We start from the raw sequence: 27,499 nt of genomic DNA on the forward strand, positions 1-27,499 counted from the left end.
CCTCTTGAAGCGTCTCCAGCTTTCTCCCTGGCTTGCCCTGGCCCTGGCCACTGTGGCTCTGCTGCACAGCCATCCGTCATCTGACGCTTCCTAATTTATCCCTGGGCTCTGTTGAGAGCAGTGAGGGGAAAGCAGCTTCAGCGGCTTAGCAGAGGCTGGGGCACAGTGGCTGTGACAGGAGCATCGTTCTTTTGCTACCCTGAGCAAGACTTTGTCTTGTCTGTTGTGTGGCCATGCCTACATCCTCACCACTGACCCCAGTGTGTGTGGTGTGCTGCACCCAAGAAGGCCAAGGATGCTGGCTCCTGGCATGTGCTGCACCATGAATGCTGGACGGCATGGAGAGGACAGCACTGAGCTGCTGTCACCGCCACTGTCCACAGAGACAGCATTAAAGCTCCAGGCCTTCCTTTCCTTTGCAGTGCTATGACTGCCAGGACCCAGGGACACACTTGTGTCACACTTCACCAGCCTTCATAAGCAACTGTCACATGGGTAGGAATTTAAAACATAATGCTGCTGTCACTGACTTTCCATGATTGGTGCAATTAATTATGTGAAAAGAAAAATACTGGCACGTTCTCCAGGGCATGCTGTGCTGCAGGCCATGTTGGTTTTAGTGGATTTTTGACGAATGACTGATGTACACCGTATACCTTGGCATCCACTCTCCCTCTCCTGTGTCACTAAGAGAAATCCAGTGACATGGGCTAGGTGGCCTGTGGGGGACACACAGCCCAGCCACCCAGAATAAGGTGCTGAGAGGAAGGGTGGAGATCATTGTGACTTAGAGTGCTCAGAGAGAGAAGACCCTCTCAATACTGTTTATGTCACAGTGACTCACTGTGACAGGCGCACAGGGATGCCATCCAGCTGGACCATCTGTAAAGAGAGGCTCAGAAGCCTTGGGTCAGTGAATCTCCTGTGTGCTTGAGAAGCCAGCATCAGAGCCCATGTTTCAAGAAGCCAGGGTGACCAGGGTCACAGAATGAGCCAGGCTGAGGGCCAGGGCCTCCTTGGGATTCTGGAACCTTCTTCCTTGGTTGGTGTGGGCCAAGCTCAGAACCACAGACACTTGTCTTCAAGCCTTCCTGTCTGCTCAGTGGACAGTGAGGATCCAGCAGCCTCGGAGGAGATCCTGTTCCTCATGGGACCTCAGTTGTCATTACAGATGGGACTCCATCCCTCCCCTTGGGAGCATGTGTCTGGAGCTGTTCCAGAGTGTTCTTGGAGGTGTCAGTGCTGTCCCCAGCACAAAGGGCTGTGTCTGTACTTCCTCATATGACAGTAGTGTCATCAGGGCAACTCTGCACAAGAGGACACTGCTTGCATGTATTCTGGCCTGGCCTCTGAGGGTTGGCTTTAGCAGCCAGTGGCCCAGTGCCACACTGGATGGATGACTGTCCCCTTTAGCTGGGTGAGATGGCATGGTGCAGAGTGTAGGCTTCCTGCCCTGTGTCCTCTGGTGCTCAGTGCTGGAACCAAGTCTTCTCATGTAGTCCAGGCTAGTCTCAATTCATGATTCTCCTGCCTTAGTCACCAAGGGCTAACATGACTGCACCTCCACAGCATCTTTGGCCCATGCTTGCTTGTTTTTTGAAGACAGGGTTTCATTGTGTAGACCAAACTAGCCTGAAACTAACTCAGAGAGGCCTCCAAGTGCTGGGATTAAAGACATGTACCAGCATGTCTAGCTCTTCCTTTTTACAAAACTGCTTATGTATTTATATGGATGTGAGTACTACAGCATGCATGCTGAGGTCAGAGGATAGCTGACAGAAGTCAGGTATAAGTTCTGTCCTGGGACCTGGGGATTGAACCCAGGTTGTCAGGCTTGGCAGCAAATGCTTTTAGTGTTGATGAGTCTCACCAGCCCTCAGCCACATTCTTTTTGAACCTGGCAGGATCTCACAGGTTTCTGAGCTACCCTGTGGCCCTACTAAACCCACCAGGTCATGAAAGGGCTTCAGCAGCTATGGGCATCCTTAGGTCCACATCCATCACCCGCTTAGTTTATCACTCTCTTCCATAGATTACACAGGAAGCTGGGGAGTTCATGATCACGTTCCCCTATGGTTACCATGCGGGCTTCAACCATGGCTTTAACTGCGCTGAGTCCACTAACTTCGCCACACTGCGTTGGATCGACTATGGCAAAGTGGCCACGCAGGTAGGTGCAACAGTCACCTCAGGTTCAGTGGATGGATGGGTAGGGACAGTCCTGCACCTGGGTGCACCCCACCTGCTGGTGGTACTCAAAAAGTTGGGCATTTGGTGGTTCTGTCTTTAAGGAGCCCTATCTTTGGTTTTTCTTAGGGATCTCAGCGGGGTGGGGGGTGGGGGGACGACTGTCTCTCCCTGGTAGTGCTGCTCAGGGAACCTGGCCTTTGTTGTTGAGCCAAGTTATTTACTAGTTCCATTTCAGTTTTTGAGACATCAATCATGGACTTGCCTGATCCTGCCTTGGCCTTCCTAATGATGGGCCCACAGGATGGCCATGCCCAGGACTGGGTCACCATTTACCTTTTTATTAGTGTTGCTACTATTCGTGTGTGTTCATGTGCACCTGTGTGCACATGTAACCCACTGTCCGTCATCTTCCTATGTGAGGCATGGTCTCCTGCCTATGGCTTCTGGGGTGCCCCATCAGCCTCCCATCTCACTTTCATTCACAACTAGCACACCCACCTTTATGTGGGTTCAGAAGGTGGGAATTCAGATCATTGCCTGCTTTGTCTACTGGGCCATTCCTGGTCTCCCTCCCCCCCTTGCTTCTTGCTTGCTGTCCTCACTCTGCTTCCTGGGGCAGTTTTCTCCTTTTGTGACTGGACATGATACCAGAGCTATGAAGCTCTGGGCTAACTCATTAAGGATGTAGTATGGGCCTGCTGATCCACTCTGGGGTCATTGGGGCCTGTCTTCAGTCTAAATGAAACATCAAGTCTGGCATGATGTGGGAAGGTGGCATGAGCCAGGGTTGAGACCCATGTCCAGTTTTGATTGAGTAGACACCTTGCATGGCTAGAGCTGGGAGGGCTGGCACCTGCAAATTGAGCTGTGAAGGCAGGGCTCTTTCAGCCGCAGCCATGACAGGAACTGCCCAGACAGTAAAAGCAATTTCAGGCTCAACCACATGTGCACAAACAAGCAACATTTGGGGATTGTGGTCCATGATGGCACCATTCTCCACTGTCAGGCAGCATAACGTCAAATTAGGTGACAAGTGGTCCGAGGCATCATAGACCAGCCAGTGAAAGGGCAGAGTGGCCAGCACAGCGCTCTCCCAGGTGTGCCCACCAGTCAGGGGGATGCATGGCCAGCTGAGGGTGGGGCCTCATAGTGGGGACTGGGGACCAGGATTGCTGCTCCCCAGCAGGTGTGGACAGAGAAGCTGTGAGGGGTGCCATGCCACGCAAGGCAAGATGGGGTCTGAGTCCCGGGGTGAGTGCCTGTCTTTCTCTTCCCCGCCAGCCGCTCCCACGTGGTGGTCACAATTCCCCACCATCCTCCCCAGCCTGCATGCATAGGCTGTGTCCTTTTTGGCTTCTCTCCATTCCCCTGGTCCCTCACCTGCCCTACCAAGTCCACAGCAGTATCAGGGAGCTGCAAGCCGTACTCCTCTCTGACCAGGGCAGGACAGGTGCTACTTTGCATTTTTAATGGCTAAAGAGGGTGCAGAGGAGCCCACAGTAAATGGTAGGCACTGGAGTTCCACCTGCATGTCCCTAAGGAACAGAGGAGCTACCAGCATAGAGTCACACAGTGCCAAGCTAGGTCCTCTCTGCAGCCTGACACTCTTTGAGTCTCCCAGGAAGGTACTTGCTGGCTGTGGAGGTGAAAACATTAGCCCTAGCCAGCACTGTGTGCATGCATCCCCACGCCTACACCGCCTCCTTCATAAGAGACCAGGCATTGAGCTGAGCCAGCATACCTCTGGCCCTGGCAGTGGGAGGCAGAACTCAAACGCACTGGAGCTATAGGCTGACCTCTGGGCCAGGAAACAGCCCATACTGAAGGCACCAGAATCTCTAGGGAGGCTATAGGGTACAGGAATTTTTCTAGATTGTTCACATGTGAGCACAGACTTTGTGGGAGGCTCAGCTCAGGGGAGAGATGTGGTACTGGGGCATCTAGGTCACCCCAGGGCACAGACCCCAGAATCCTCAAGTCAACTGCAGTAACTCATGGACCCTTTGCAGAAGGCTGTCTTATGAGCCATGTCTGCTCTGACCTTTGGCCTTGGCAACTATGTTTTTGGGACAGGTGCAGTATGGTCTCACAGACCTCCCCAGTAAAGTAACATGTGCTAAGGGAATATTACACAGCCATTAAAAGAGTTCTTTCTTGGGATTTGTTCTGTCTTTACTGGCAGGGAGAGGTGACCGCAGTTAAAGAGCAGATTATGGGCCATGAGCTTCAGCTCCTGCTTGTGATGGGGAAGGGAGTGTCCTTTTCTAATTTGGCTGTGTAGAGAGATGAGGACACCTGAGATGCTCATGCTAGCTTCTCTCACCCCCTCTTCTGGCTTTTCCTTCTGTGATCACAGTAGGGCAGTTGAGAGTGGCCTTGCTCATGTGGGTGTCTTGTCCATGTGCAGCACCAGTTGTTGCCAACAGTCTTGTTGGTTCAGTTTTGAGATGAGAGTTAAGGCCAACCAAATGGCAGGAGGATCAGGAATTCAGGACCATCTTTGGTTACAGGTATCCTTGCGTTTGAGGGCAGCCCGCCGGGTTACCTCAAAACAAAACAAAGCCCCTCAGACCTGTGTCAGACTTGGGCCCCTCATGGGCTCTTCTCCTCTCTTGACAGCATTTGTCCTTACAGAGTTTCCTGAGCTGTGCGTAGTGCAAGAAGTATCCAAGAAGCTAAGGCAGGGTTGCTGCAAGGTTGGTCACAGCCTAGGCTACAGCAGGCATGATCCTATCTCAGAAGCAAAAGAATCAGAGATGAGAAATCCAGAAAATTCAGCCACCCAGCTGTGTCACTTTCCATCCCACATGTATAGCAAGGGCCTTGAATGAGCTTGGGGCTAGCTAGGGTGAACACTCTTAAGTCTCAGGCAGTCCCACATGATCCCTGTAGACATGGTTCATTCCTTGCTCTGTGGAATGGTAACTCTGGGCTGACACACAGGAACAGAGAGGCCAAGCAGCTTTGCCAGTGGTACCCAGCAGGTGTCATGTCCAGCATGCCCTCCAGGTTCTTGGCCTGTTCAGTAGACTTATGTGCAGATGTGGTGTGAGCTTCTGGGAATGCACCAGGTCAGCCCTTCCTTCTTAAGAGTTGTCCATGTGTGATAACATGGGCGGGCTTGAGGCACAGTCTGCCAGCCTGCCCACCAGCCTGCTTTTCACAGGCTGGAGCAACTCTCCACAGGTCACTAACTAGATCAAAGGGGTTCTCTTAGCGAGGGGGTGCCTCCTGTACAGCCCTGCCTGTCACCAGCTGCTGCATCAGCCTTTGCAAGTCACAGGCCACACACACAGTGTGGGAAGCTCAGCCCTAGTCCACACTGCAGGGGAGGGGTTCTTCTCTAGAGGGTCTCATCACGACCCCACCAGGCTGAGCTGTGGTGAGACCAGGGGTATGATTGAGAGCCTGGCTCTAGCTGCACATTCAGCAGCTTCTCTGTCCCTTTTGCCATTTCTGTGGCCAGATGCCAGTCTTCCCAGAAATACTTGGCAAACCTGAGGGGTAGACACTGGAGCTGGAGGGAAATTCTGGAGGTAGCTTCCTCTTTGCATATCGTCATGCCCTTGTGGTGGACTGATAGCAGCAGGCCCTGGGCAGAAAGCACAGATTAATGACCAGGTAAGAACTGACAGCCTTGTTTCCTGCTGTGGGTGACAGTTAGTTGCAGGCTGAGAGGCATAAGGCTGGCCTGAAACTGCAATCACAGGGTCTGAGGTCGTGCCACCAGCTGGCCATTCTGCTCCACTGGCCCCTGATCTGTGCTGTGGCAGAGCTGTATGCACATGAAGGCTGTTGTGAAGTGTGTTCTTCCTTCATCCCTGTCACATGACTTCTGTGCTATGAGTCCCAGAAGGCCAGTGGTAGCACAGAGGGTCCTGTGTAAGGCTGACACAGCCTTCTTGTGGTACAGCTGGCCACTGTTAGGTAGAGGGAAGATCTAGAAAGGTGGCCTAGCATGAGCTTCCCAGCACAGTACATGGTCTTGGCATTCTCTGTGGGGTATCCTAGCCTGTACCCCATGTCAGAAGCTCCAACAGCCCTGGTGGCAACAGTGTTCTTAAGTATCATGTAAGGGCTTTGGCAGAGGAGGAGCATGCTGATAAACCCCTGCCCCAGCCACTGACTCCCCAGTAGGTTAAGAGAAGAGTAGATCATGGACACAGACCTGGACACCCCACATTATGTAGCCTGTGCATTACAATCTTGTCCCAATTTCCCTATGAGTAAACTGGGGACTCCAGGGGTTCCCATGGTAAGGGGTGCTGGGAAGTTGTGGGCTGCCCCAGAAGGCCATGATGGTCACACTGAGGTTTGCACAAAGCAGGGACTGACAGAACCCAGACAAAGAGCACCATTGGGGGAGAAGACAGGCTAGTGCTGCCAGCTCCCTGCCACTTAGGACAAGTGGCTTCTGTGCCAAGAGGGGGTGAGGTGGGTGTTGTCATGGGTACAGTGCCACACAAGGGGCATCATGACATCAGAGACTGCTGAGGGGCACAGGCCCCACCAGGCAGCACTATGAGCTGGCGCCTAATCATCCTGTGCACAGGTCCCTCTGGCTCCCTAATGAACTGGCTGCTGTTGCAGCGCTGGCAATCGTAGCATAAATGGGCCAAGCTGCAGCCAGAGTTCTGTGCTGTAACCCTTAGTGGGCCAGAGTGTCTCCCTCAAACAGATGACTCTGCAAAAGTGTCCCTTCAATCATTGAGCGTGCCTTTCTCTGCTATGGGACTGGTGCACTTCTGTCACCCTAACACTCAGGAAACTGAGACAGGAAGATTGCCCCAAGTTTGAGGTCAGCCTTTTAAAAAGGTATTTCTGACCTGGAAGGCTATGGTAGCATTGAAAAAGGGTGTGCCTAGCCACAGCCAGCTGGTGTGGTACTGTGGTTTAGCAAGGTCCACTTTCAAGAACTGACAAACCAGGCCTGAGCCAGGCATCCAGAGGACCCACTGTGGCCCAGTCTTCATCAGGTCAGCGGGGGTGATCAGCACCCCTCCTGCAGCCTGTAGTGTGCCCCTACCCTGGCTCCTAGACCCCAGGCCTGGTCATGTCTACATAGAAGGGATGTGGTGCAGACCTGGGTGTAGGGGCAGTCATATCTGAATATGTCCAGCCACGGGTGACCATGTTGGTGAGCTGGGGACAATGTTGTTGTCCCCTCTAGGACTGATGCTTTTTAGGGCTGCCATGTCCTACATGCCCTACCCTCAGCAAATCCCAGCCGCCCCAGCAACAGGCTGTGTTCCGCCCTGGTTCCTACGCCGTGACTGAGAGGTGTCCTGCCACACTGGTGAGAGCAGGAGAGTCCCTGCAGTAACATGCTCTCCGGGTTGGTGCTTTTATTGAGCTGTGTTTTAATCATCTCCTCTCCAGCTATTGCCTCCCCCAGCTCACTGTTTCGCATGAGCGGGTTCTGGTGTAACCAAGCCTGTCAAAAGAACACAGCCTCCAACCAGAGCTCAGAGCTCAGAGCTCACAGAAGATCCCGGGAACCCAGGTGGCCTCACTGCTGTGCACCCAGCCTGACTCTGAGTGAGGCAGTAGGAACAGATTCAAAGTGTGAGGATGTGGGAGCCCCGGGGACAGGGTCGCAATTGAGGCAGAACCTTTGTGCCTGACACAGCCCTAAAGGAGCCAGGAAGTCAAGGGCCTGCAACTCTCAGCAGGGCTGGAATAAGCATGCATGCACCCTACTACAGATGAGACACCTCCAACAGTCTTCAGTCGATAGAAATGCATGGTATACAGGCAGAGTCTGTTAATAGGGATGACCCTGGGCCCAGGGGCATTGGGGCAAGGTTTAGCTAGGCACAGAGCCCTGGTCCAGCACCACAAGGGAAGTATGGGGCCCTTGTCCCATGTTTGCTAGCCACACTCCAGTGTTTCAACTTCATTAGACAAACACTTTCGTGACTTGGGTAGCCTTGGACGACATGTCACCTTCGTGTCTCTGAGGATCTCACTGACCTGGCTAGGCTCCTGATAGTCAGTGGCCGAGAAGGATCTGAGATGGACAATTGGTCTCCATCAGGATCTGTGTAGGGAAGTGGGTAATGACACAGACAGGCAGGAGTAGGTCACATGCTTTGAGGAGTACCAGTGCCCAGGAGTGAGGGCCACCCAAGGAAGCAAGCTGCTGCTGTCAACACAGGTGGGGTCTCTTACACAGAAGCACATTAGAGGTGTCTGCACCATGTGCAGACACACTAAGCTCTGGACCTCCACACAGCCCAAGGAGGTATTATGCATTACCTTAGGCTGCAGAGTGACTCCATGGCTGCAGCAGGACACAGAGTGATGGCTGCAGGATGCCATCTGTTCACAAAGTAAGACAAGGTAGCTGTGTAGGGAGGTGGGCGCCATGGACTCCCTAGCCTCTGTATGCAGAATTGCAAGCTAGTCCAGGTGGGCTGTCCAAGCTTGGCTCCAGGTTGGGAAGCAGGTGGCAGCTCATTCCTCTGGGTCAGTCTATGCTTAGTGTGCACACTGCAGATTCTAACTCTTCTTTGCCTGTGAGTTCTGCTGGGCAAGAAAGACCGGACTGCTAGCCAAGGGGCAGCTACGAGCCCCTTGGGCACTACGCTAGGCTACTGTGGCTCACAGTCCTTGATGGGCCACCGTGTTGGGTGGTCAGGAGAGCAGCACAGCTCTGCATGCCTGGAAAGCACAGGCCAGGGCTCACCAAAGCTCTGCCTGCTGTGTCCACTTTCTCCTGGGTAGTTACAGAGGCTTCTCAGAGTGGAGCTGAGAGTAGTAGGGTTGGCAGCTGCAGATACAGTGTCACTTCTTTCTGGCTACTTCCTGGTGATGACGGAGAGGGACAGGAAGCAGAAGTGAGGTTCCCTCTCTTTCATGACCCAGCAGCAGGAGAGCAGCCTTCCCTGCATTCCCAACTGAAGGCACTGCTGTGTCCTGTGTTTCAGTGTGAGTGTGGAAGCCCCTCCCCCAGAGTTGGCACGAGGCCACAAGACATCAGCCTTTAGAGGACTGGGGCCCTGCAGGTGGCTTTGGGGTCTTGCAGGCAGGAAGTATTCCTGGCTCTGTCCCTGCTTCCCTGCTCCAGACCCCAGCACACAGGAGGGGTGGTAATTGCAACCTTTGTGGACAATGCCACACTCCTGTGACCTCTGACCTGTGCTGGGCCTCTCAAGGCATTCAGGCAGGCTCTTGGCTTTGCACTGCTAATGCCTGTGCCACGTCTTAAGCTGGATGCAATTCTGTGCCGTGCACTCTCCCCTTGGGGAGAACTCAGTCATCCCAGCTGCAGCTGTTCTGTACGCCATGGATAGCACCAGCTCTGCCGTCACTTGCTGTGTTGATCACCCTAAGACAGTGGCAAGTACTGATGGTAACCTATGCCTTGCCATAACTCCAGCTAGTCATGTGTGACAGCTGTCCCAGCTTATGCTCAGCCTAGGCTATTTCTATAGGTCTGTGACAGACTATAGACCCTGCTTAAGACTCCATTGCAGCCTCGTGGGAGGAGCCCAAGGGGAGCCTTCCCTTGCATTGTCCCCAAGCCCCATTCTGAGGCAGACTCAGCAGGTGGACATGTCCAGGTCAGTGGCTGGGGAGTAATCCTGGCCTTCCCAGAGGTGCTTGATGGTATGTATGCCTTGGTAGGACTGTCTTATTGTCACCTGGGTGTCCTATTGGTAGGCTGGCATTCAGGGATGGTGTAAAAAGGAAGCTGCTGCCAGGCGTGGTGTTGCACACCTTTAATCCCAGCACTTGGGAGGCAGAGGCAGGCGAATTTCTGAGTTCAAGGCCAGCCTGGTCTACAGAGTGAGTTCCAGGACAGCCAGGGCTACACAGAGAAACCCTGTCTCNAAAAACCAAAAAAAAAAAAAAAAAAAGCTGCCGCAGGCGGAAGTTCCTATGCCTCAGTTCTGGAAGGTTCTCAGCAAACTGCACTGAGTATGGGCTCCTGGGGTGCAGCTGCAGTCCCTAGGCTGTGCTGGGCAGTGCCACCATGGACTTGCAAATGTGCTGCCACCATGGCACTTGAGGTCAGAACCCTGGGTGTCAGGCCATTGGAGTGAGGGTTCAGGGTGCAGGGCCTTATAGGTGGTTGGTACAGGTTCTCTTGGCAGCCTCAGTGGAAGTGTGAGGTGTCTGTGCCATTGCATTGTTCGTCATTTGTCCCAGGACACCCTCAAGCCTATCTGCTGATGAGCTAAGCTAGTGCCAGCGACTTCGGTGAGGGTGCCACCCTGGCCCCTCAAGGACCCCCCTTTGCTATCAGGCATCTTCAGAGCTCACTAATCCCCAGTGGGGATAACACCTTTCCATCACAGGCTGGGCTCACTAGAAAGGGCCGTGACCACCTCAGAATCCCAGGTGGCAGTAGGACACCTAAGTGACAGCTGCCCACCAAGGAGGGAGTCTAAATTGCACTGACGGGTGAGCCCTCAAGAAGCTCTGTCCTCAAGAAATAATGAAGTCTGAGGCAGCACCTCCTCTGGAGGGCCTTGGCCTTAGTGGCCCGACTGCTTTCCTTCTTTGTGGCTTAGGGTGTGACTTCGTTCTGTAACGGTGGGGTGATACCCAGCCCTGAGAAGGCTCCAGCATGCAAGGGTCAAGTCAGATCCTCTGCAGAGATAAATCTTTACCCCTTAGGAAAAGAGTGACTCCACAGTGGAGAACTGCCTGCTATCTCCTGTGCTGGTGCTACTAAGCTGCTGTAGCCAGATGCAGAGTCCTGGGCAGCTGCTTGGGCCTTACCTAGAAGATGGACCAAGCCCTCCCTGTGGCTGAGCTGTCAGATCACCTTACCACCCTCCTCCGGACCATGTGTTAGATCCACCAGGCTGCTGCTCCCAGACCTTGCCCAAAACATTTGCTTTTGGCCACACACTCCCCATGTCTGCAGAGCTCACATGGGGTATGTAAAGGCCACTGTCATTGCAAGGCCAGCTGGTACTGGCAGCTCTGTCCTGGCCACTGGTGCTGGCTTCAGCAGTGTGGGGCCCATGGGAGCACTCAGGTGCTTTTGCTAATTACTGACAGCAAAGTCATGGCTGAGCCACTTGGCACAGATCCCTTAATCTGCAGTTGATGAGGGCTCAGTGAGGCCAGGCTCAGGAACACACAACTTGGGCACCATCTGCGGCCACTGCTGACTGACCAAGTCCCTGCACAGACGCTATCTTGCACATTCCCATTAAGCAAGTTGAGTTTGCTGGAAATCGCTCACCCATAAATACTCCCTCTCACTCAGTATACTGAACCCAGACAGATTCCCAGTGCCTTCCCCTCCAGTAAAGAAGGGTGGGAGCCACAGGACATTCCCTCATGTACCAGGACCAGCCTTGCTGAGGCTTCCTCAGTAGAATGGGGAAGCCAGGAAGGGCTCCTCATACCCACCTCTGTTTTCTTCCTCTCCATTAAGGGCATTCTAGATGGAGTCATAGCTGCTGTAGAATGGGAGCAGCGAGCTCACAGTGGGCTTAGGAGCATACCACCCTATCTGCAGCATCACAGCCTGCAGCCCCCTCAGGAGAAGAGACGCAAGAGTATCTCAGCCACCATGTCACTCTGGCCCAACTTGTTCTGTGACACAGTTGTCATGCTGCTTGAGAGGCCTGTGCCCTCCAGGCCAGGAGGGAGACTGGCTCAGGAGTGTCCAACCTAGGTGGTGAACACAAGGCACTGACTGCTCCCTAGCTTGTCTGGATTTGCCAGACCCAGGCTTGCATCTTCTAGGTAGGCCCTTTAGATGGCAGCCAGACTGCCTGGTCCTGGGTGATTGATGTATAAAGACCATGTTGCCTTCTGGGAATGATGCCATGTCCATCTTCCCTCTCTTCTCACTGGGCAAGGCTGGGCATCCACTCATCGGTGGGCATTCCCTCTGGGGGTCTTTTGGTCTGGCCTACCTGTGGTGAGGCCAGAGAGGGGGCTGAACTAGCAGTCTCATCCTCATACTGGGCTGTGTCCGCAGCATGGGAGGCAGGTGCCGGGTGTGAGACTCAGTGCCTCTGTGTGTTTCCACAGTGTACATGTCGAAAGGACATGGTCAAGATCTCCATGGACGTGTTTGTACGCATCCTGCAGCCCGAACGCTATGAGCAATGGAAGCAAGGCCGTGACCTCACAGTGCTGGACCACACGAGGCCCACAGCCCTGAGCAGTCCTGAGCTCAGCTCCTGGAGTGCCTCGCGCACCTCCATCAAGGCCAAGCTCCTGCGCAGGTGAGTAGCCGCCCCCAGTGCCCTCCCTCTCCCTCCACTCTCTTACTTATTTCTGCTTCTATAACAGGAGTTGTCTGGTCATCTCAGGCAGAGTCTCAGACCCTTTCCCCGGGCATCTGAATGCTTGCTGCTACTTACTTGGTGATGTAATCCTGATACCCTTGCATTTCAGAGAGCTGGCAGGTCCCCTGCAAGCATTCATAGGGCCAAAGCTAATACCAGATGCCCTGCTCCTAAGGATGAGTGGACCATACTGCCCTGCTCCTTACAGTAGTGTGATCGATCACCCATAGTGCCCATGTCCCTAGTTAGAGGTGGTAGTGTAGGTAACAGGGTTGGGGAGGAACCTGACTCCATTTTTTTTTTTTTTTTTTTTAAGATTTATTTATTTATTATATGTAAGTACACTGTAGCTGTCTTCAGACACTCCAGAAGAGGGCGCCAGATCTCGTTACGGATGGTTGTGAGCCACCATGTGGTTGCTGGGATTTGAACTCTGGACCTTCAGAAGAGCAGTCGGGTGCTCTTACCCACTGAGCCATCTCACCAGCCCCCTGACTCCATTTTCTAAGAGGGAGACCTACATGGCTAGGCTCAGCCCCTCATTCCAGGTGTCCATCCTACTCCTTGCCTCCTGCAACTCCTCAGGGTTTGAGATTCTGATAGGTCAAGGATAGCCCTCAGAGCTGAACATGAGCCACAGCTATGAGACCGCATAGAACTCAGGTGTTGGCTGGGCGTGGTGGTGCACGCCTTTAATCCCAGCACTTGGGAGGCAGAGGCAGGCGGATTTCTGAGTTTGAGGCCAACCTGGTCTACAAAGTGAGTTCTAGGACAGCCAGGGCTATACAGAGAAACCCTGTCTCAAAAAACCAGAAAACAAACAAACAAACAAACAAACAAACTCAGGTGTCTGCCCGTGAAGGACCAGGGAGGTCCAAGAACTCTGCACCCAGCAGGCCAGGCTATGACCACCACTCAGAAGCCAACAGTGTTGACAAGACCTTGCATAGGAACGTACCTGCTGCCTTGACCTGTAGACACTACTGTTAGGATCCCGATGGCTTTCAAATATTGCAGGATCTGTAGTATCTTCTGGAACCAGCTGCAGCCTTAGCCTACATTGGCTGTGCCAGGCAGCCTGCCACCTTCCATTCCTGACGAGTTCAGGGGTTCTTTGTCTAGCCCAGGGGTCGGTACTGGCTGGTCCTTGGCCCTGGCCATAGGGTCCTGCTCTGCAGGCAGGCCATGGGCACTGTCTAGGACAGTCAGACTGTGGTCTACAACCTTCCTTCCTCACCACGTTCTCTTCCACACTGTTGCATGTGCTGCAGTCTTACCCACTGTTACCTGCTTTATGTCTTCTCCTGGTGAGCAGTCTCTGGTTCTTGATCATTCTTCAGTGTCTTCATTGCTCAAGTTCTAAGATAGGCAAAGGCACTTGCAGGAGTGGCTCTGTGCGGCCTGGTTTTGATGGCCCGAGATGTGGTACATGCCCATGGGTCCTCACCTGGCTTCAGTAGGCAATCCTCAGAGCTTCCAGAGAGAGCAGGCACCCAGCTAAAGGCTGCAGAGCAAGCCTTTGTGGCCTGTGATCCCGCCCCAGGATCTCCTCCCAGGGTCCCCCAGCCAGACTGGACTCAGGGGAAGAAAGATAGGCTTGCAGCTCCTCAGGACACATGGAAGGCTCACGGAAGGCTCACCTTGCTAGAGGCATCGTGATGTGTGCCACCTGGAACAGGGCCAGGGTTGCTAGGGTCATCAGTGTGGAACTGTTAACAACCTGCTTAATGGGTAGGAGTGGGGCAAGAGCACCTGGAGATGGCAGGAAGCAGTAAATCATCCAATAATCACCCAAGAGCCCTGCCCCAGCTATGGGACACACAGATGCAAGGGCATAGAGCGCTCTGGCTGCCTGAAGAGAAGCTGCTGTAGAAGAGTGGCCATGTCTGTGTCTGGCCTCGGGAAGAGGTGTTAATGTGGGGGTGTGACAGGACTGGGCTGGGCTTGTTCTCATAACAGCATCAGCAAGGCTATTTTTTGATGTATAGTTGCCCTCTCTGCTCTGGATGGGTGCAGCATATTTGTGTGAGTCCCAAGTTCCTTATTTTCTGGTATGGGGCACAGATGGGCCCTTAAGATGGCTTCCCTGTGATTGTGGGAACCTGGCAGACTAGCTGGCGTGTTCAGCTGTAAATGGTGCTGTGCACAGCCCCAGCTGTCCCAGTCTGCTTGTGCAAGGGCTGGGCAGGCCCCTGATGCAGCCTCCAGTCCCAGCTCATAATAGGGTCAGGACAGTGACTGAGTCAGGGTTACTCAGGAAGCTGTAGCCAGGAGAGTTGGTGCAGCCTGTGAGCATTGTCAGGAGCTGGAGCCATTGAAAGCAACCTTAGACCTTGGGGGAACAGTTGGAGGCTGAGCCACCAAACTTCCTGACTTGGTGTATTCCAGTCACCCTGTTGCTGGGGCTGCCTACCCCAAGGCATAGACTGTCCCTGGATCCGAGGCCCTATGTCCCCAGCCCCTTCTTTCTCTCCTCTGTCAATGCTTCCCACCCCTCCTGCCTGTTCTGTAGCCCATCCTCCTGCAGCCACTGTGTGTGCACACCTTACCTCTGTCTTCGTCCTTGGAATGCTACCTGCTTGCCTGCTGGTCATCTTGTGGGGCTCATACATTCACCGAGGGATCCTGCCCTGGTCAGGGGTGTTTCAGCCACAGACGTGAGGGAGAGGAGGGCATACCATGGCCAGAACCACAGAGGCCAATGCCTAGGGCCAGATATGCTGCAAAGCATTCCAGCTCTTCTGGGCCACGGAGGGGCTGGGATGGGTGAGGGCTATGGGCTGGGGCTGCCAGGGACACAGCTGCAGGACGTCATTCTCCCTTACCAGTTGAAATAGCTTTAGGGGAGGTCCTGCCTGTGCCCTTGTTGCACCTGCTGAGCCTATCGCCTCATTCAGTGAGGCTAAGCCCCGCAGCCTTGAGTTGTATCCTGTGTCAGGGCTGGTTTGTTGGTGCCAGGGACCATCCTTGCTGCCAGGAGGGTGGCACCTTGCTATGCTCAGGCTGAGTTCAGGGCTTGAGAGCCCTATGAGGAGGGTATAGAGAGGGCACGGGAGCCAGAGGAAAACCCTAAAATTTACATTCTAGACAAATTAGTGTGAAGGAGAGCAGACCCTGGAGAAAGGCTGAGGAGGAGAGGAGGCGGGAGCCGACCAGGAGGCCAGGGCCGGCGTAAGTGATCTCCCTCGCATCGCCCCCAGCATTCTGCCCATCCTGTGCCACCATCACCTGCTTCACCCCAGCCCAGCTCCTCACCCTGCCCACCCTAGACTGCGTCTGTTTCCTCTCCTGCCTGACCAGTGCCCTCCTCCAGGTCACACCGGAGACGGAGCCAGCCCAAGAAGTCAAAACCTGAAGAGTCCAGGTCTCCAGGGGAAGCCGCGGCTGGGGTAGCTACTCTGGATGAGGCCAGAGGCTGTTCCCGAGGAGAGGCCATGCCTGAGGACGAGGAGGAGGAAGAGCTGGTACCTTCACAGGGCCACGAGGCAGAGGCTGTGGAAGGTCGGTGCTGGGTACTTGCAGCATGAAGTTTGGGTCCCTTCGGTCTTGCTCCTGCTGGCCAGGTTACACCGTGAGGCGCCTATGCACATGGGGACCTTGAGCTGCAGTCTGGCACCGTGTCCCAGCTTTCTTGTGCTGCACAGGCATGCCTTACTCCTGCTGCTAGTGTCCACTCAGTTGTAGCCTTGTGCCCAGGTAGGGTGGGGCTTCCCTCTTTGGCCTTTCTGCAGTGTGAGGCAGTGGTAAGAGGCCACAACATCTCAGATTTGCACTGGCAGCTAAGGGGAGTTACAGACAAGAGAACTGTCCACAGTACACCATGACAGGGTCTTCCTGCCCAGAAATGCCAAATGATGGAAAGCAGGGTGGCCACGATATAATGTGACCAGAGACAGAGTGACTCCTGTGGCTGAGGGCAAGGCCACACATGTCCAGAGACTCAGGGCCTGTAAGTGCTGTGGATAAGCCAGCCACGGGTGAACAGCAGCTCCCACCAGCCAGTCAGAGCCAGCTATACAGTGAGTTCAGACAGATAACAGCCAAGGAGAAACTGATGGCCACAGCTCCAGGGAGCTCCAAACTGGATGCTTGAGTGGGGCTGGAGTGTGGAGGTCAGGTGCCTGCTGACATGCAGAAGGCCCTGAGGTCATCATGGTATAAGTGGATCCATAGGAGCTGCGGGCAGGAATGATGCCAATATCCACAAGCATACAGAGAAGCCATAGGAAGTAGGTGGCATACTGAGGGTCTAGCCTGGGCTCCCTGCTTTTGCCTCCCACACTGGCTTGTGAGCTTCCTGTTGCCGTGTGACCAGCTACGGGATCTTGGTACCTTGAAGTATGTTTATTCCCTTGGAACTGGTGTCAGGTAAAGCCCTTCCTCCTTCCTGACTATGGTGTGAGGGAGCAAAGTGTCTCCTCGACTCTCCCAGTCTGTCTGCTTCTCATCCTGCTTCCTCTGAGGATCCCATGTGACCTCAGAGTCCTTGGCTCTATTTATACGGTCTCTTCTGCTGTGGGAGGTGACAAAGCCTCAGGCCCCAGGGGCAAGACGTGGCTGTTGTTGGGGGCCCCCACTGTCTGCTGCTGACTTAAGATTCTCCTTGACCTCGACCTTGTCAGTTTTAAGTGGAAGCAGTGTCCTTCCCTGTAGCAGGCGGCATTTTTCTGAGGACATGGATGATGGTATCTGAGGCCTCCTCCTCAGAGAGCAGAAAGAGCAGCCACCAGGCAGGTGGTTACTGGAACAGATGGAAATGGCCAGGTTCCTGATGTACCCCAGCAGTCAAAGGTGTCCACAAGAACCACACCAGGCCATTGCCACATAGCTCAGCTTGCCACATGCTTGGCCCTCCATTTTCAGGGGCTGCTGCCCACTTCTGGGATGGAGGATGGGCTGCCTCCACTCTGAACAGGAGCTTCTCGGCTAGGGTTGCCAGGGCATTCCAGTAGACTTGGGACCACCAAGGACGGCGACAGACTGGCAGGATTGGTGTGCCTCTTGGAAAAGAACTCAAATGACACTCAGGATGTCCTCTCTGATGGGTGTGAGGAAGCAGCTAGCGTCACTAGCTTCACAGGTGTATTGCCACCAGAGCCCTGTGTGTCACAGGTACCTGCTGTGACCATGTGTGGCAAGATCACAACCATCGGTCAGTTCTGAAGATGTGGCATATGTGTGGGCCTTTGGGTGACATCTCCTAGGCTGAGGGATCCAAAGGTCCGCAGACTGCAGCTAACATTTGGCCAGCATATAAGATTCAGGAGTGGTGTGTCCCAAAGCTGGAAGGAGTGCTAACTGTGAAGACCAGAGCCACCCTCAGATCATCATATCATTTGTGCTGTTGGTAGCTACTCTCAAGATGTCAATTCTGGGGCATGATATGAACCTAGAGGGACCTCTGTGCAGAGGTGGGGACCCCAGTGTGTTAAGGCTGGGAAGCCTGTGTGTGTGTGGGGGGGGTGACAGCTCATATTTCTGTGCCCGTGCTATAGGGTGGCACAGTGACAAAAGCTTCAATCCACCCCAGTCTCCCCAAGAGGTTGTCTCCCTAACCCACCCTGTCTCCAGGCCTCCCAAGCACACAGGACGCTCAGTCACTTGGGAGTGCAGTAAGGGCTGAATTAACTGTTCCCTGTGAGTCTTCTCTTCCCACCTTCTGTGTGGGGAGAGCTGCACCTCCACCTCTTTACCTGTGGTGTTGAGCCACATACCTGGAGGCCTGGCTGCCACTTGAGGGATGGAAATAGTCACAGTGGCTATGACACAGTAGGGCCTCCGCTGCTCTGAGGCCTGAGGCTTGGTGTGCCACAGAAGGGAGCCAGACTTTCTAGCAGGACAGAACACTAACACAGAATGGTTGGTCAGAAGGCAGTGTCCTAGGCACCGCCCTCCTATCCCACAACCTGTCTTCCTGGGCAGTGACAGGTAATGGTTTGAGACTCTCCCAATAGCACAGGTGGACCTTGGTTCCATGATAGGCCTGAGCTGCCAGAGTGGCCATTGACAGAGCTGTGGTTGGCCAACTCTGGCTCAGCAACCCAGGAGACAGAACTACCTGCATCTTCCCAAGTGTGCCCAACCTTAGGAACTGGGACAGAGATCATACCTATAGATATGTGGCCTACCACACCCCCTGGCCTCCCGTGGCCTGTGACCCTGAACCAGTCAGACCAATGCAGATATGTTGGGGGCACCTGGCCATATCTCCTGGCCACCCCTGGAGGACCTGTCCACCAGGTTGTCTACCCCGACACTCCAGAGGAACCAGATTGAGACTCTCAGTCCACCCCTGGCTCCCAAGGTGCAGGGCTGCAGTAGTGCTCATGCTCATGCGCCCCTGGGGGTCTGTGCTGAGACAGTGAGCTTTGAGGCACTCCCTCCTGGGCTTCTGCTAAGGGCTCCCTCTATCTCATGGCCATACAGAGCCTAGAGATGCCAAGGCATCCACATCTCTTAGGTCATAGGAAAACCAGGAGAGTGCCCTGGGGGTCGGGATCAGGGGCCGTGAAGAGGCTGAGTTCACCACAGTCAGTGCACAACAGTGCACCCCAGGACACATCCTATGAGGGTTCATCCTGGTCCAAGCAACCCTGGTATAGAGTGAATCAGGGCTGAGGGGTACCCACCTGCTTGCACCCATGCTCCATTGCAGGGTGGGAAGCTGAGTGTCTAGGGTTGGAGGTGCCATCCTAACATACTGGAGACAGAGTGCAATCTGTCATCTGGATAGTGAGTCCTTACCTTTGGCCTACTCCCGGTACCTGACTCCGGTGTGAGGAAGGGACAGGATGCTTCCCTCCCATCAGCGGCCTGGCTGAGCGGGGCAGGTGCCAAGTTCCAGGCCTGGATTCCGCAGCCCAGGCCACGCACAGCAGGAGTGAATCCCTGGAGCCCAGTGTAGAGGGCTAGGTTCCAGGTCACACAGGATTAGGTGGCTCTCCCTAAAGAGCATGTTAGGAGTGACCAAACCCTAATCTTCTGTCCCTGTCACCTGTCCCTGGTTAATGATGTACTATACAGACACCATGGCACCAAAGGCAAGCCCCATTTGCTCTCTCCTTTATGTCACCTGGCAGGATTGTCCCCAGGCCCATCTGCCGCTGGATCCCTCCAGGCTGTGTGGTGTGTTGTCTGCAGTGACAGCAGAAGCATGGAGTAGTGTGTTTATAAGAAGAGTGGCTTCTCTTACATGTGTGCTGGCTTGGCAGGCCCCTTGGCCGTGGGCAGCCTTCCTGAGAGCCCAGCTCCCTCCCACACCTAAGTCCAAAGGCTCTGGGGTTTGTTTGGTTTGGTTTTGAGCTGGCATCATCAGCCCAGGCTAGCTCTTTGCTCTTCCCACCACACTCTGAGTGCTGGGATGGCAGGTCTCAGCTCTCTACCAGGTCAGGAATCAGAGTCTCTAAGTACAGCAGTCCAGTACTGGGCAATTGCAGAGGTTGAACTTGTCCAAGTGTTTGGGGACACCGAATCATCTCCAGCACTTCCATCTGCTTCCACTTGGTTCTGAATGGCTCTTTCTCTCCCCAGAGGATGGCAGAGGCAAGCCTCGGCCTACTAAGGCCAGAAATAAGAAGAAGACTCCCAGCCCGCTGTCACCCCCATTGCTGTCTGCCCCACCAGCCCTATTCCCCACTGAGGAGGTCCTGAGGCCACCACCCCAACCCAAGTCTCCAGGGCCAGCTATGGGCCCCATGGCTGCAGAGGGGGGTCCTCCACCAACACCCCTCAATGTCGTGCCTCCTGGGGCGCCAGTTGAGGAAGCAGAGGTGCGGCCACGGCCCATTATCCCAATGCTGTACGTGCTACCCCGCACCAGCAGCACCGATGGGGACAGGGAGCACTCTGCCCACGCACAGTTGGCACCTATGGAGCTGGGGCCAGAAGAGGAAGACCAGGCCCAGGCTGGTGACTCACAGGTGGGTGATTAAGGGCAACTGGGTACATTGGTAGTTCTGCCACACAGGGCGGCAACTCTGGGTGTGTGGTGTGTGTGTGTGTGTGTGTGTGTGTGTGTGTGTGTGTGTACACGCACTGTGGGAGACAGGAGTGAATGTGTGTGCATGTGTGTTGTGAGGAGTAGGTTTGTGTGCATATATACAATGGTCAACAGGAGTATGTGAGTGTGTGCTGTGGCTAACAGAAGTGTGTATATATTAATGTGTGTTGAGTATATTGGGGGCGCTGGTATGTGTATGCACTGGGGGACAGAAGTGTGTGAATGTTCATGTGCAGTGGGGGACAAGAATGTGTGTGTGTGTGCATGTGTGTGTGTGTGATGTGGATGTGTGTAATGTGGATGACAGGAATGTGTGTGAGTGTATGCTGTGGATGACAGGAGTGTGTGTGTCTGTGCGCACGCACATGGTATGGGGCACAGGAGTGTGGGGTGTGGTGCTGTGGATGACTGTGTGAGTGTGCATGTGCACTGGGGGACAGGTGTGTGTGTGAGTGTGTGTGAGTGTGTGTGCCTGCGTGCTGTGGGCGACAGGTCCCAGGACTCACAGAGTTCTGTTTCAGGGAACAACCCCTTTCTCTAAGCTGAAGGTGGAGATCAAGAAGAGCCGGCGTCACCCCTTGGGTCGGCCACCCACTCGATCCCCGCTGTCTGTGGTCAAGCAGGAGGCCTCAAGTGATGAAGGTGAGCATAGGCCCAGCCACCATGCAACGTTCTTTCCAGTTGCATGGGGCCCAGACTAACCCCTCCACAGGTGCCAGTGTCCACCCATCCAGCCACCATGCTCTGTGAGGCTCAGCACAGCCTCCTCTGTCCCCTCACATCTGTAGGCCCAACTGTCCATGTCCCCATGCCTTGTATCACTCACAGTCCTTGCTGCTTGCAGGGCCTCCACTCCACCCTGCTTCCCATTCACACTGGCCACGACCCAACACCTCAAATGTCATTAGACCATTGAGGGCCCAGATTCTAGCCAGACCAGGCCACTGTTGCCGTTGATACTTTCATCCATCTGAACAGTGGGCTGCAACATTCAGCCTGTGGCAGGCGGCTGAGGCGCCAGAGGTTGTGATGTGTAGGCTGTGCTTGGGGCCATGGTTGTGGGCAGCAGTGGCAACTGCTCTCATTGTTGCACAGGACCTTCTAGGCAGGGCTTGCAGAGCTAGGTATCCTAAGTGTCTTCCCCATTGCATGGTGTGACTATGAGGGTTACTGATAGCCTCAGGAAGGGACTTCCCAGTGGGTTGAGCCTTGGGTACAGAGGTCTCCGGCTAGCTAACAAGGCAGGTAGGGCTGCACCTGTGTGCAGGTCATGGTGGGTTTGGCTCCTTCTAAGCTTCTGGCAGGATCTAGGAGCAGTCTGGCAGTCCTTCCACCCATGACCTTGCCACAGGAGTGACAAAACCTGGGTAGCAGTTGAGACCCAGACCCCTAGATTCTTGACTCCTGGCTGGGCTCTTCCAAGAATGCTTTCTGGGGAGTCCTGGACTGGCAGATCCGCCAAGCTCCATGCCCCAGACCCAGCAGTCATGGGGTCTCTGGGTCCCTTGAGATTATGTGGGACTTTCTCAGGCTGAGCAGGTTGGACAGCAGGCAGGTCACCCCAGACTTCATGCAAGGAGTTCCTAGGGCTGGAAGGTCGAAGGTGATGCGAATGGAGTGGACTCCAGCAATCCCAGGGGACAGCTGACACCTCCTGCTCCCTCTGTCCTTCTGTCCAGCTGTGGCTGCACTGGAGAGTCAGCCTTTAACAGCCTATGCCTGAGGTTCCTTCATAGACAGGAGGATGTGTCTGAGGTTAGCATGTTTGAAGTGTCTGGGCTTTAGGCTCAGGGAGACTCAGGGCAGGAAACCAGTGTCCCCTCCCTGACAGAAGCCAGGACTGGTGCTGTGAAAGTGCCCAGTAGGGTGGCACTGCTGCAGGACCTGTCCTGCAGCTCACCCCCCTGATCCATCCCAGAAGCCTTCCTGTTCTCAGGAGAGGATGATGTCAGTGACCCTGAGGCCTTGAGATCGCTGCTGTCCCTGCAGTGGAAGAACAAGGCGGCTAGCTTCCAAGCCGAGAGGAAGTTCAACGCAGCAGCCGCCCTCAGTGAGCCCTACTGTGCCATCTGTACTCTCTTCTACCCCTACAGCCAGGTGAGCTGCCTCAGTGGTCTCCCCACATTGATGGCACCCACTGTCACCTGTCCCACTCAGCCCCAGTGCAGCCTGGCCTACTGTGGCCCTGCGCTGAGTGCTGTGACTCTGCAGTCAGTACAGACAGAGCGGGACAGTGGTGTCCAGCCTCCCTCCAAAAGTGGCCAGAGGACACGGCCATTGATCCCTGAGATGTGCTTCACTTCAAGTGGGGAGAACACAGAGCCGCTGCCTGCCAACTCCTACGTCGGTGAGGACGGCACCAGCCCGCTCATCTCCTGCGCCCACTGCTGCCTGCAGGTCCATGCCAGTGAGTGTCGACAGCCGCCCCGCCTCAGTGTGAAGGGCTCTGGGGAGAGGGAGAACCTAGTGTGTTTTCATGTGGGGGGACACTGTCCAGGGTTCTGGCCTGGATGGCTGTACCATGCAGATATGGGGAACTACAGGTGTGCAGGGCTACATGCAGTTGTTCCAGGTGACATATTTGGGCTGCTCTCAGCGCTCCACTGTCTTCCAGGTTGCTATGGTGTCCGGCCTGAGCTGGCCAAAGAGGGCTGGACATGTTCCCGGTGTGCGGCCCACGCTTGGACTGCGGTAACTCACCTGTGCTGGCTGGCTCCTAGAGCTTGGGAGGTCCTGGGCCCGTGTACCACTGGCCTTGATCTTAGCTGTACAGGCTGGGGTTGGGTGGCACATGGTGGAGGTGGCCGCACCTCACCACACTGATCTGTCCCTCAGGAATGCTGTTTGTGCAACCTGCGGGGGGGAGCTCTACAGAGGACCACAGAGCACAGGTGTGTGCCCTAGCTGCCCTGTAACCTCACCTGTGTGCTGCCCTCCCCGCCCTCCCTGCACCCAGCCTGACTGGCCTCTTGGGGACAGCCTGGGACCTGCACTGCTCCTGTGACTTTGTCCTGACCTCTCAGGTGGATTCACGTGATCTGCGCCATTGCAGTCCCCGAGGTACGATTCCTCAATGTGATTGAACGCAACCCAGTGGACGTCAGTGCCATCCCTGAGCAGCGATGGAAACTGGTAGGTCCCCAGGACTGCTGCCGCTGACCTCAGACCTATTGCAGGGTGGGGAGCTATGCATAGGACACAGTGGCAGTGCTCCAGGGGCAGCCAGCCCCCCTGGTCCAAGTGTCCCAACTCTCAGGCTCTGTCTAGAGACTGCCAGGGCCTGTCAGTGCCTCAGTTCAATGGTACTTGCTGTCCTCATGCAAGACTTGCACCCAGTGAGAGCCAGCCTGCCCCTCCCCTCCATGCTGCCTGCAACTGTTAACCTCAGAGTAGCGTTCCCAAGCTTCATTTTCTAGTTGTGTTGTCTGTGTGCACGGGTGAGTGAGTGTGTGTGTGTGTGGTGTGTGGTGTGTGTGTAGAGCCAGAGGACAACCTCAAGTGTCAGTCCTCTGCATCCATCTTGCTTAACATAGAGTCTTTCCATGTGTATGTCCAACTACCTGGCTGGTCAGCTTCCAGGGGTTCCCCAGCTCTGGCTCCCATCATGCTCTAACACTGGCATTTAAATAATCTGCATCTGGCTTTATGTGGGTTCTGAGGATTCGAATCCACATCCTTACAGTTGGATGATAAATGCTTTCCCACTGAGCCATCTCTCCAGCCTTCTTCCTTTTTCATGCCCAAGTAATACTCCACTGAGTGGCCAGACTGCTGGTTCACTTCCCTCACCTACCTGACTCTGCATCTTGGAACACTCTGCATCTTTGACACTCATGGGTATGGCCAAGACAGAGGCAGATGCAGAAATGGATCTGGTCTTTGCACGCATGCCATAAGCACAGTTGGTTGTCACTGTTATGAAACTCCCCAAGGAACCTTTCCTTCATCTCTGTCCCTTCCTGCACCATGCAGCCCTTCTCCATGGTGACTGCACACAGGGAGGGCACCTTTTCAGATCTGCCACCTTTGAGAACTGTTGTCCCCACCTTGACTTGTTTCCATTCAGATCACACAGTTGAAGTCTCAGTTAAATTGAAGGCACTGCATGGTGCTGCATACTGAGGCTCTTGTGTGAGCGTGGACACACACACGCACACGCACACACCCCTCTTCAGCAGGTTAGTGGAGGAGGTCTCAGACTCCAGTTTGCTTGTCCAGGTGCTGTGTGCCTCTAGACAGGCCCCTTGACTTCTCTGGGCTTCAGCTTTCCCGGCCCTTCCCATGTAGACTGTCATGGCTGTCTGCAGAGTATCTGTTCCCTAGGCCTAGCTTGCTACAGACACTCCCAATCACTCTCCTGCCTCCCACCCCCACCCTCTGTGTCAGCTGAGTGGTGCCTGAGTGCGGCCCAATTGCTCCGACCCTGTGTCCCAGGCATGGGGCAAGGGGCTTCTTACATCTGGGAGGTGGCCTAGCCAGGGGGTGGGGAATGGAGATGGCTCAGCTCAGACCTCGGCCAGGCCCTGCTCAGGACACTTAGCACACTGGCTGTGGTGGTGTCGGAATGCTGGAGGCTAGGCCCTCAGTGTTGGCCGTGGACAATGCCTTGCATTGGTTTTGCCTGGTTCATTTCTACTGCTGCCAGGCCACACTGGGTGGAGGGCTGCTGCGGAGTTCTGTGGGACCTGGGCTGGCTCCCAGCACAGTGGCTCCCCAGGCCTAGTGGGTGGTCTCAGAGACCCCTTCAGAAGCAGGGGTTCACTGCTGGGTGGTCTGATGAAGCCAGGGTAGCTCTGAGAAAGAGCATCATGGCTCAGGAGGGTAGTATGCTGACAGCAAGTCCTGCCCCTCTGTGCACATGGCCTCTGGAGTTGTGGTCCCCCAGTGGCTCTGCACTAGGAAATGCTGTGACACCATCCTGTCCTCTGAGCTGCAGGGAGGGTGGGGACTTGGCATCAGGGAGGAGACCTGAGAAGGGCTGGGTTCAGATGCTATTAAGCTCCAGTCCTGTCCTGTCCAGTCCTGTGTCGCATTGCTCCCCATCCCTGCCCCCCTGACCTGTTCTGGAAGGTTCCTCTCTGGCTTTGCTGGTAACCTTGTTCTCCACCCTCTGCAGAAATGCGTTTACTGCCGCAAGCGTATGAAGAGGGTGTCGGGTGCCTGCATCCAGTGCTCCTATGAGCACTGCTCCACATCCTTCCATGTGACCTGTGCGCATGCTGCTGGTGTCCTCATGGAACCGGATGACTGGCCCTATGTGGTGTCCATCACCTGCCTCAAGCACCGGGCCAGCGGAGCAGGGGTAAGTGCAGTGGCCATAGCCCCGCCCATACCACCAATAGCCCTGCCCACATGACTGGGCTCGGTCCTTGTGGGCTAGTTCTTCCCACTTAGCCATGTGGACAAAGCCCGGACTTCATGTACCATCGCCCCACCCAGGGCCAGCTCCTGCGCACGGTGTCCCTGGGCCAGATTGTCATCACCAAGAACCGCAACGGGCTCTACTATCGCTGCCGGGTCATTGGCACCACTGCGCAGACATTCTACGAGGTCAACTTTGACGATGGCTCCTACAGTGACAACCTGTACCCAGAGAGCATCACGGTGAGGGGCAGGGCAGCAGGGGCAGCAGGGGCAGCAGGGGCAGCAGGGGCGGCAGGGGAATGCTGTACAGGGCCTCACCATTCCCTCCCTGTAGAGCAGAGACTGCCTACGGCTAGGGCCACCCTCTGAGGGCGAGCTGGTGGAGCTGCGGTGGACAGACGGTAATCTGTACAGAGCCAGGTTTATCTCCATGGCCACCAGCCTCATCTACCAGGTAAGGAGCCTCACAGAGGCCTTCGTGTGCATGTGCGGGCCCCTCTGGCAGACACCCAGCCTCTACCAGCCTACCCTATGTCATACAGACTAAAGGATAGGCAGGCCAGGGCTGGGGACAAGCTACAGTGGGAGTGCGAGGTGGGGTGCAGCCCGGGGCAGAGTGGCCCAGCCTGCACTGTGACTACACCACCTTGTCTCGGCAACATGAAGCACAGAGACAAATAACAGGGAGTCAACTGCAGCCTAACTGTGCTCCCACCTCAGCAGATGAAGAGGGGAAGGGACAGGTCCAGCCCAGCTATTCCTGTCCCTGCAGACAGTGTGGGCAAGCATGGTGCCAGCACAGCCCAGGAGGCCAGCCAGGACATGCCACCCTGTAGCCCAGGGGATAGGTACACTCATATCACTCAGGATGTTTCCAGAAGCCTATGTGAGCCCGGATAGGGTAGCCTGGACTGAGAGCCAGCAGGGCATTCAGACAACTAGGGTGCTGGTGTCTGAGTGTTAGGGGCATGGATACAGAGTGGCCTCATGGAGTATCACAGCTGAAGCAGAGCTGGGAGATAGTGGGTGACTTCCAGAACTCCTTCCTCCTGGGGAACCTGACTCCATGTGTATGGCACTGTTGCTGGCCTGACAGCAGTATACCCTCAAAGGCATCAAAAGGGGCCTTGACCTCTACCCCTTTACTTCACCTAGGCTGGCTCCCAGGCCCTGGTCATTTACTATCTTCACTGTTGTCCCCAGAGAAGATAGTCAGGTCCCCAAGCACCCACGATGTCTACCTCCCAGCCGGGCAGCCTGAGCCATCCTAGCACTGGGTATCCATTATGGAACAGGAAGCCTGTTTGGGGTGACTTCCCATAGCTGACATTCTGAGTTTAGGGAAACAGGTCCCAGGTCTGGAGGGCCCTGGGGAAGCCCCTTAGCCTCCCGTCCAGGGCCTTCTGGCTTTTCACCCTAGAGGCTGCAGGCCTGCTGCCTAGCCTCATCTTATTCTGTATTGGCCATATGCCACACAGGGCCTGCTTGGGAAGTAGGCCAGCCCCAGACTTGGGCAGGTGTCCAGAGGCCCTGTGACCCAGGATCCCGTGGCAAGCCCCATGCTTAGACTCCTCTATCTCAATGCAGGTAGAGTTTGAGGATGGGTCTCAGCTGACTGTGAAGCGTGGGGACATCTTCACACTGGAAGAGGAACTGCCCAAGAGGGTGCGTTCCCGGCTGGTGA

At 55.1% G+C, this 27,499-nt stretch overlaps 1 protein-coding gene across 5 annotated transcripts in view; it reads left to right on the forward strand.

The window, feature by feature from the left end:
* Kdm4b (lysine demethylase 4B) overlaps positions 1-27,499 on the forward strand; it is a 78,118-nt gene that overhangs the window by 48,343 nt on the left and 2,276 nt on the right. For 2 of the 5 annotated variants that reach the window (XM_021186539.2, XM_021186540.2), the window contains 15 exons: positions 2,033-2,170; positions 12,193-12,389; positions 15,540-15,623; positions 15,766-15,953; positions 19,983-20,371; positions 20,973-21,093; positions 22,370-22,548; positions 22,663-22,858; positions 23,066-23,142; positions 23,287-23,342; positions 23,475-23,583; positions 25,568-25,753; positions 25,891-26,055; positions 26,150-26,269; positions 27,403-27,495. In XM_021186539.2, coding sequence (XP_021042198.1) covers positions 2,033-2,170; positions 12,193-12,389; positions 15,540-15,623; positions 15,766-15,953; positions 19,983-20,371; positions 20,973-21,093; positions 22,370-22,548; positions 22,663-22,858; positions 23,066-23,142; positions 23,287-23,342; positions 23,475-23,583; positions 25,568-25,753; positions 25,891-26,055; positions 26,150-26,269; positions 27,403-27,495 — 2,298 coding nt within the window. The remainder of the gene's footprint in view (positions 1-2,032; positions 2,171-12,192; positions 12,390-15,539; positions 15,624-15,765; positions 15,954-19,982; positions 20,372-20,972; positions 21,094-22,369; positions 22,549-22,662; positions 22,859-23,065; positions 23,143-23,286; positions 23,343-23,474; positions 23,584-25,567; positions 25,754-25,890; positions 26,056-26,149; positions 26,270-27,402; positions 27,496-27,499) is intronic. The other 3 variants (XM_021186541.2, XM_029471258.1, XM_029471259.1) reach the window with 3 other exon arrangements.

Source organism: Mus caroli, chromosome 17 (genome assembly GCF_900094665.2).
Source record: "Mus caroli chromosome 17, CAROLI_EIJ_v1.1, whole genome shotgun sequence".
Taxonomy (NCBI): Eukaryota; Metazoa; Chordata; class Mammalia; order Rodentia; family Muridae; genus Mus; species Mus caroli.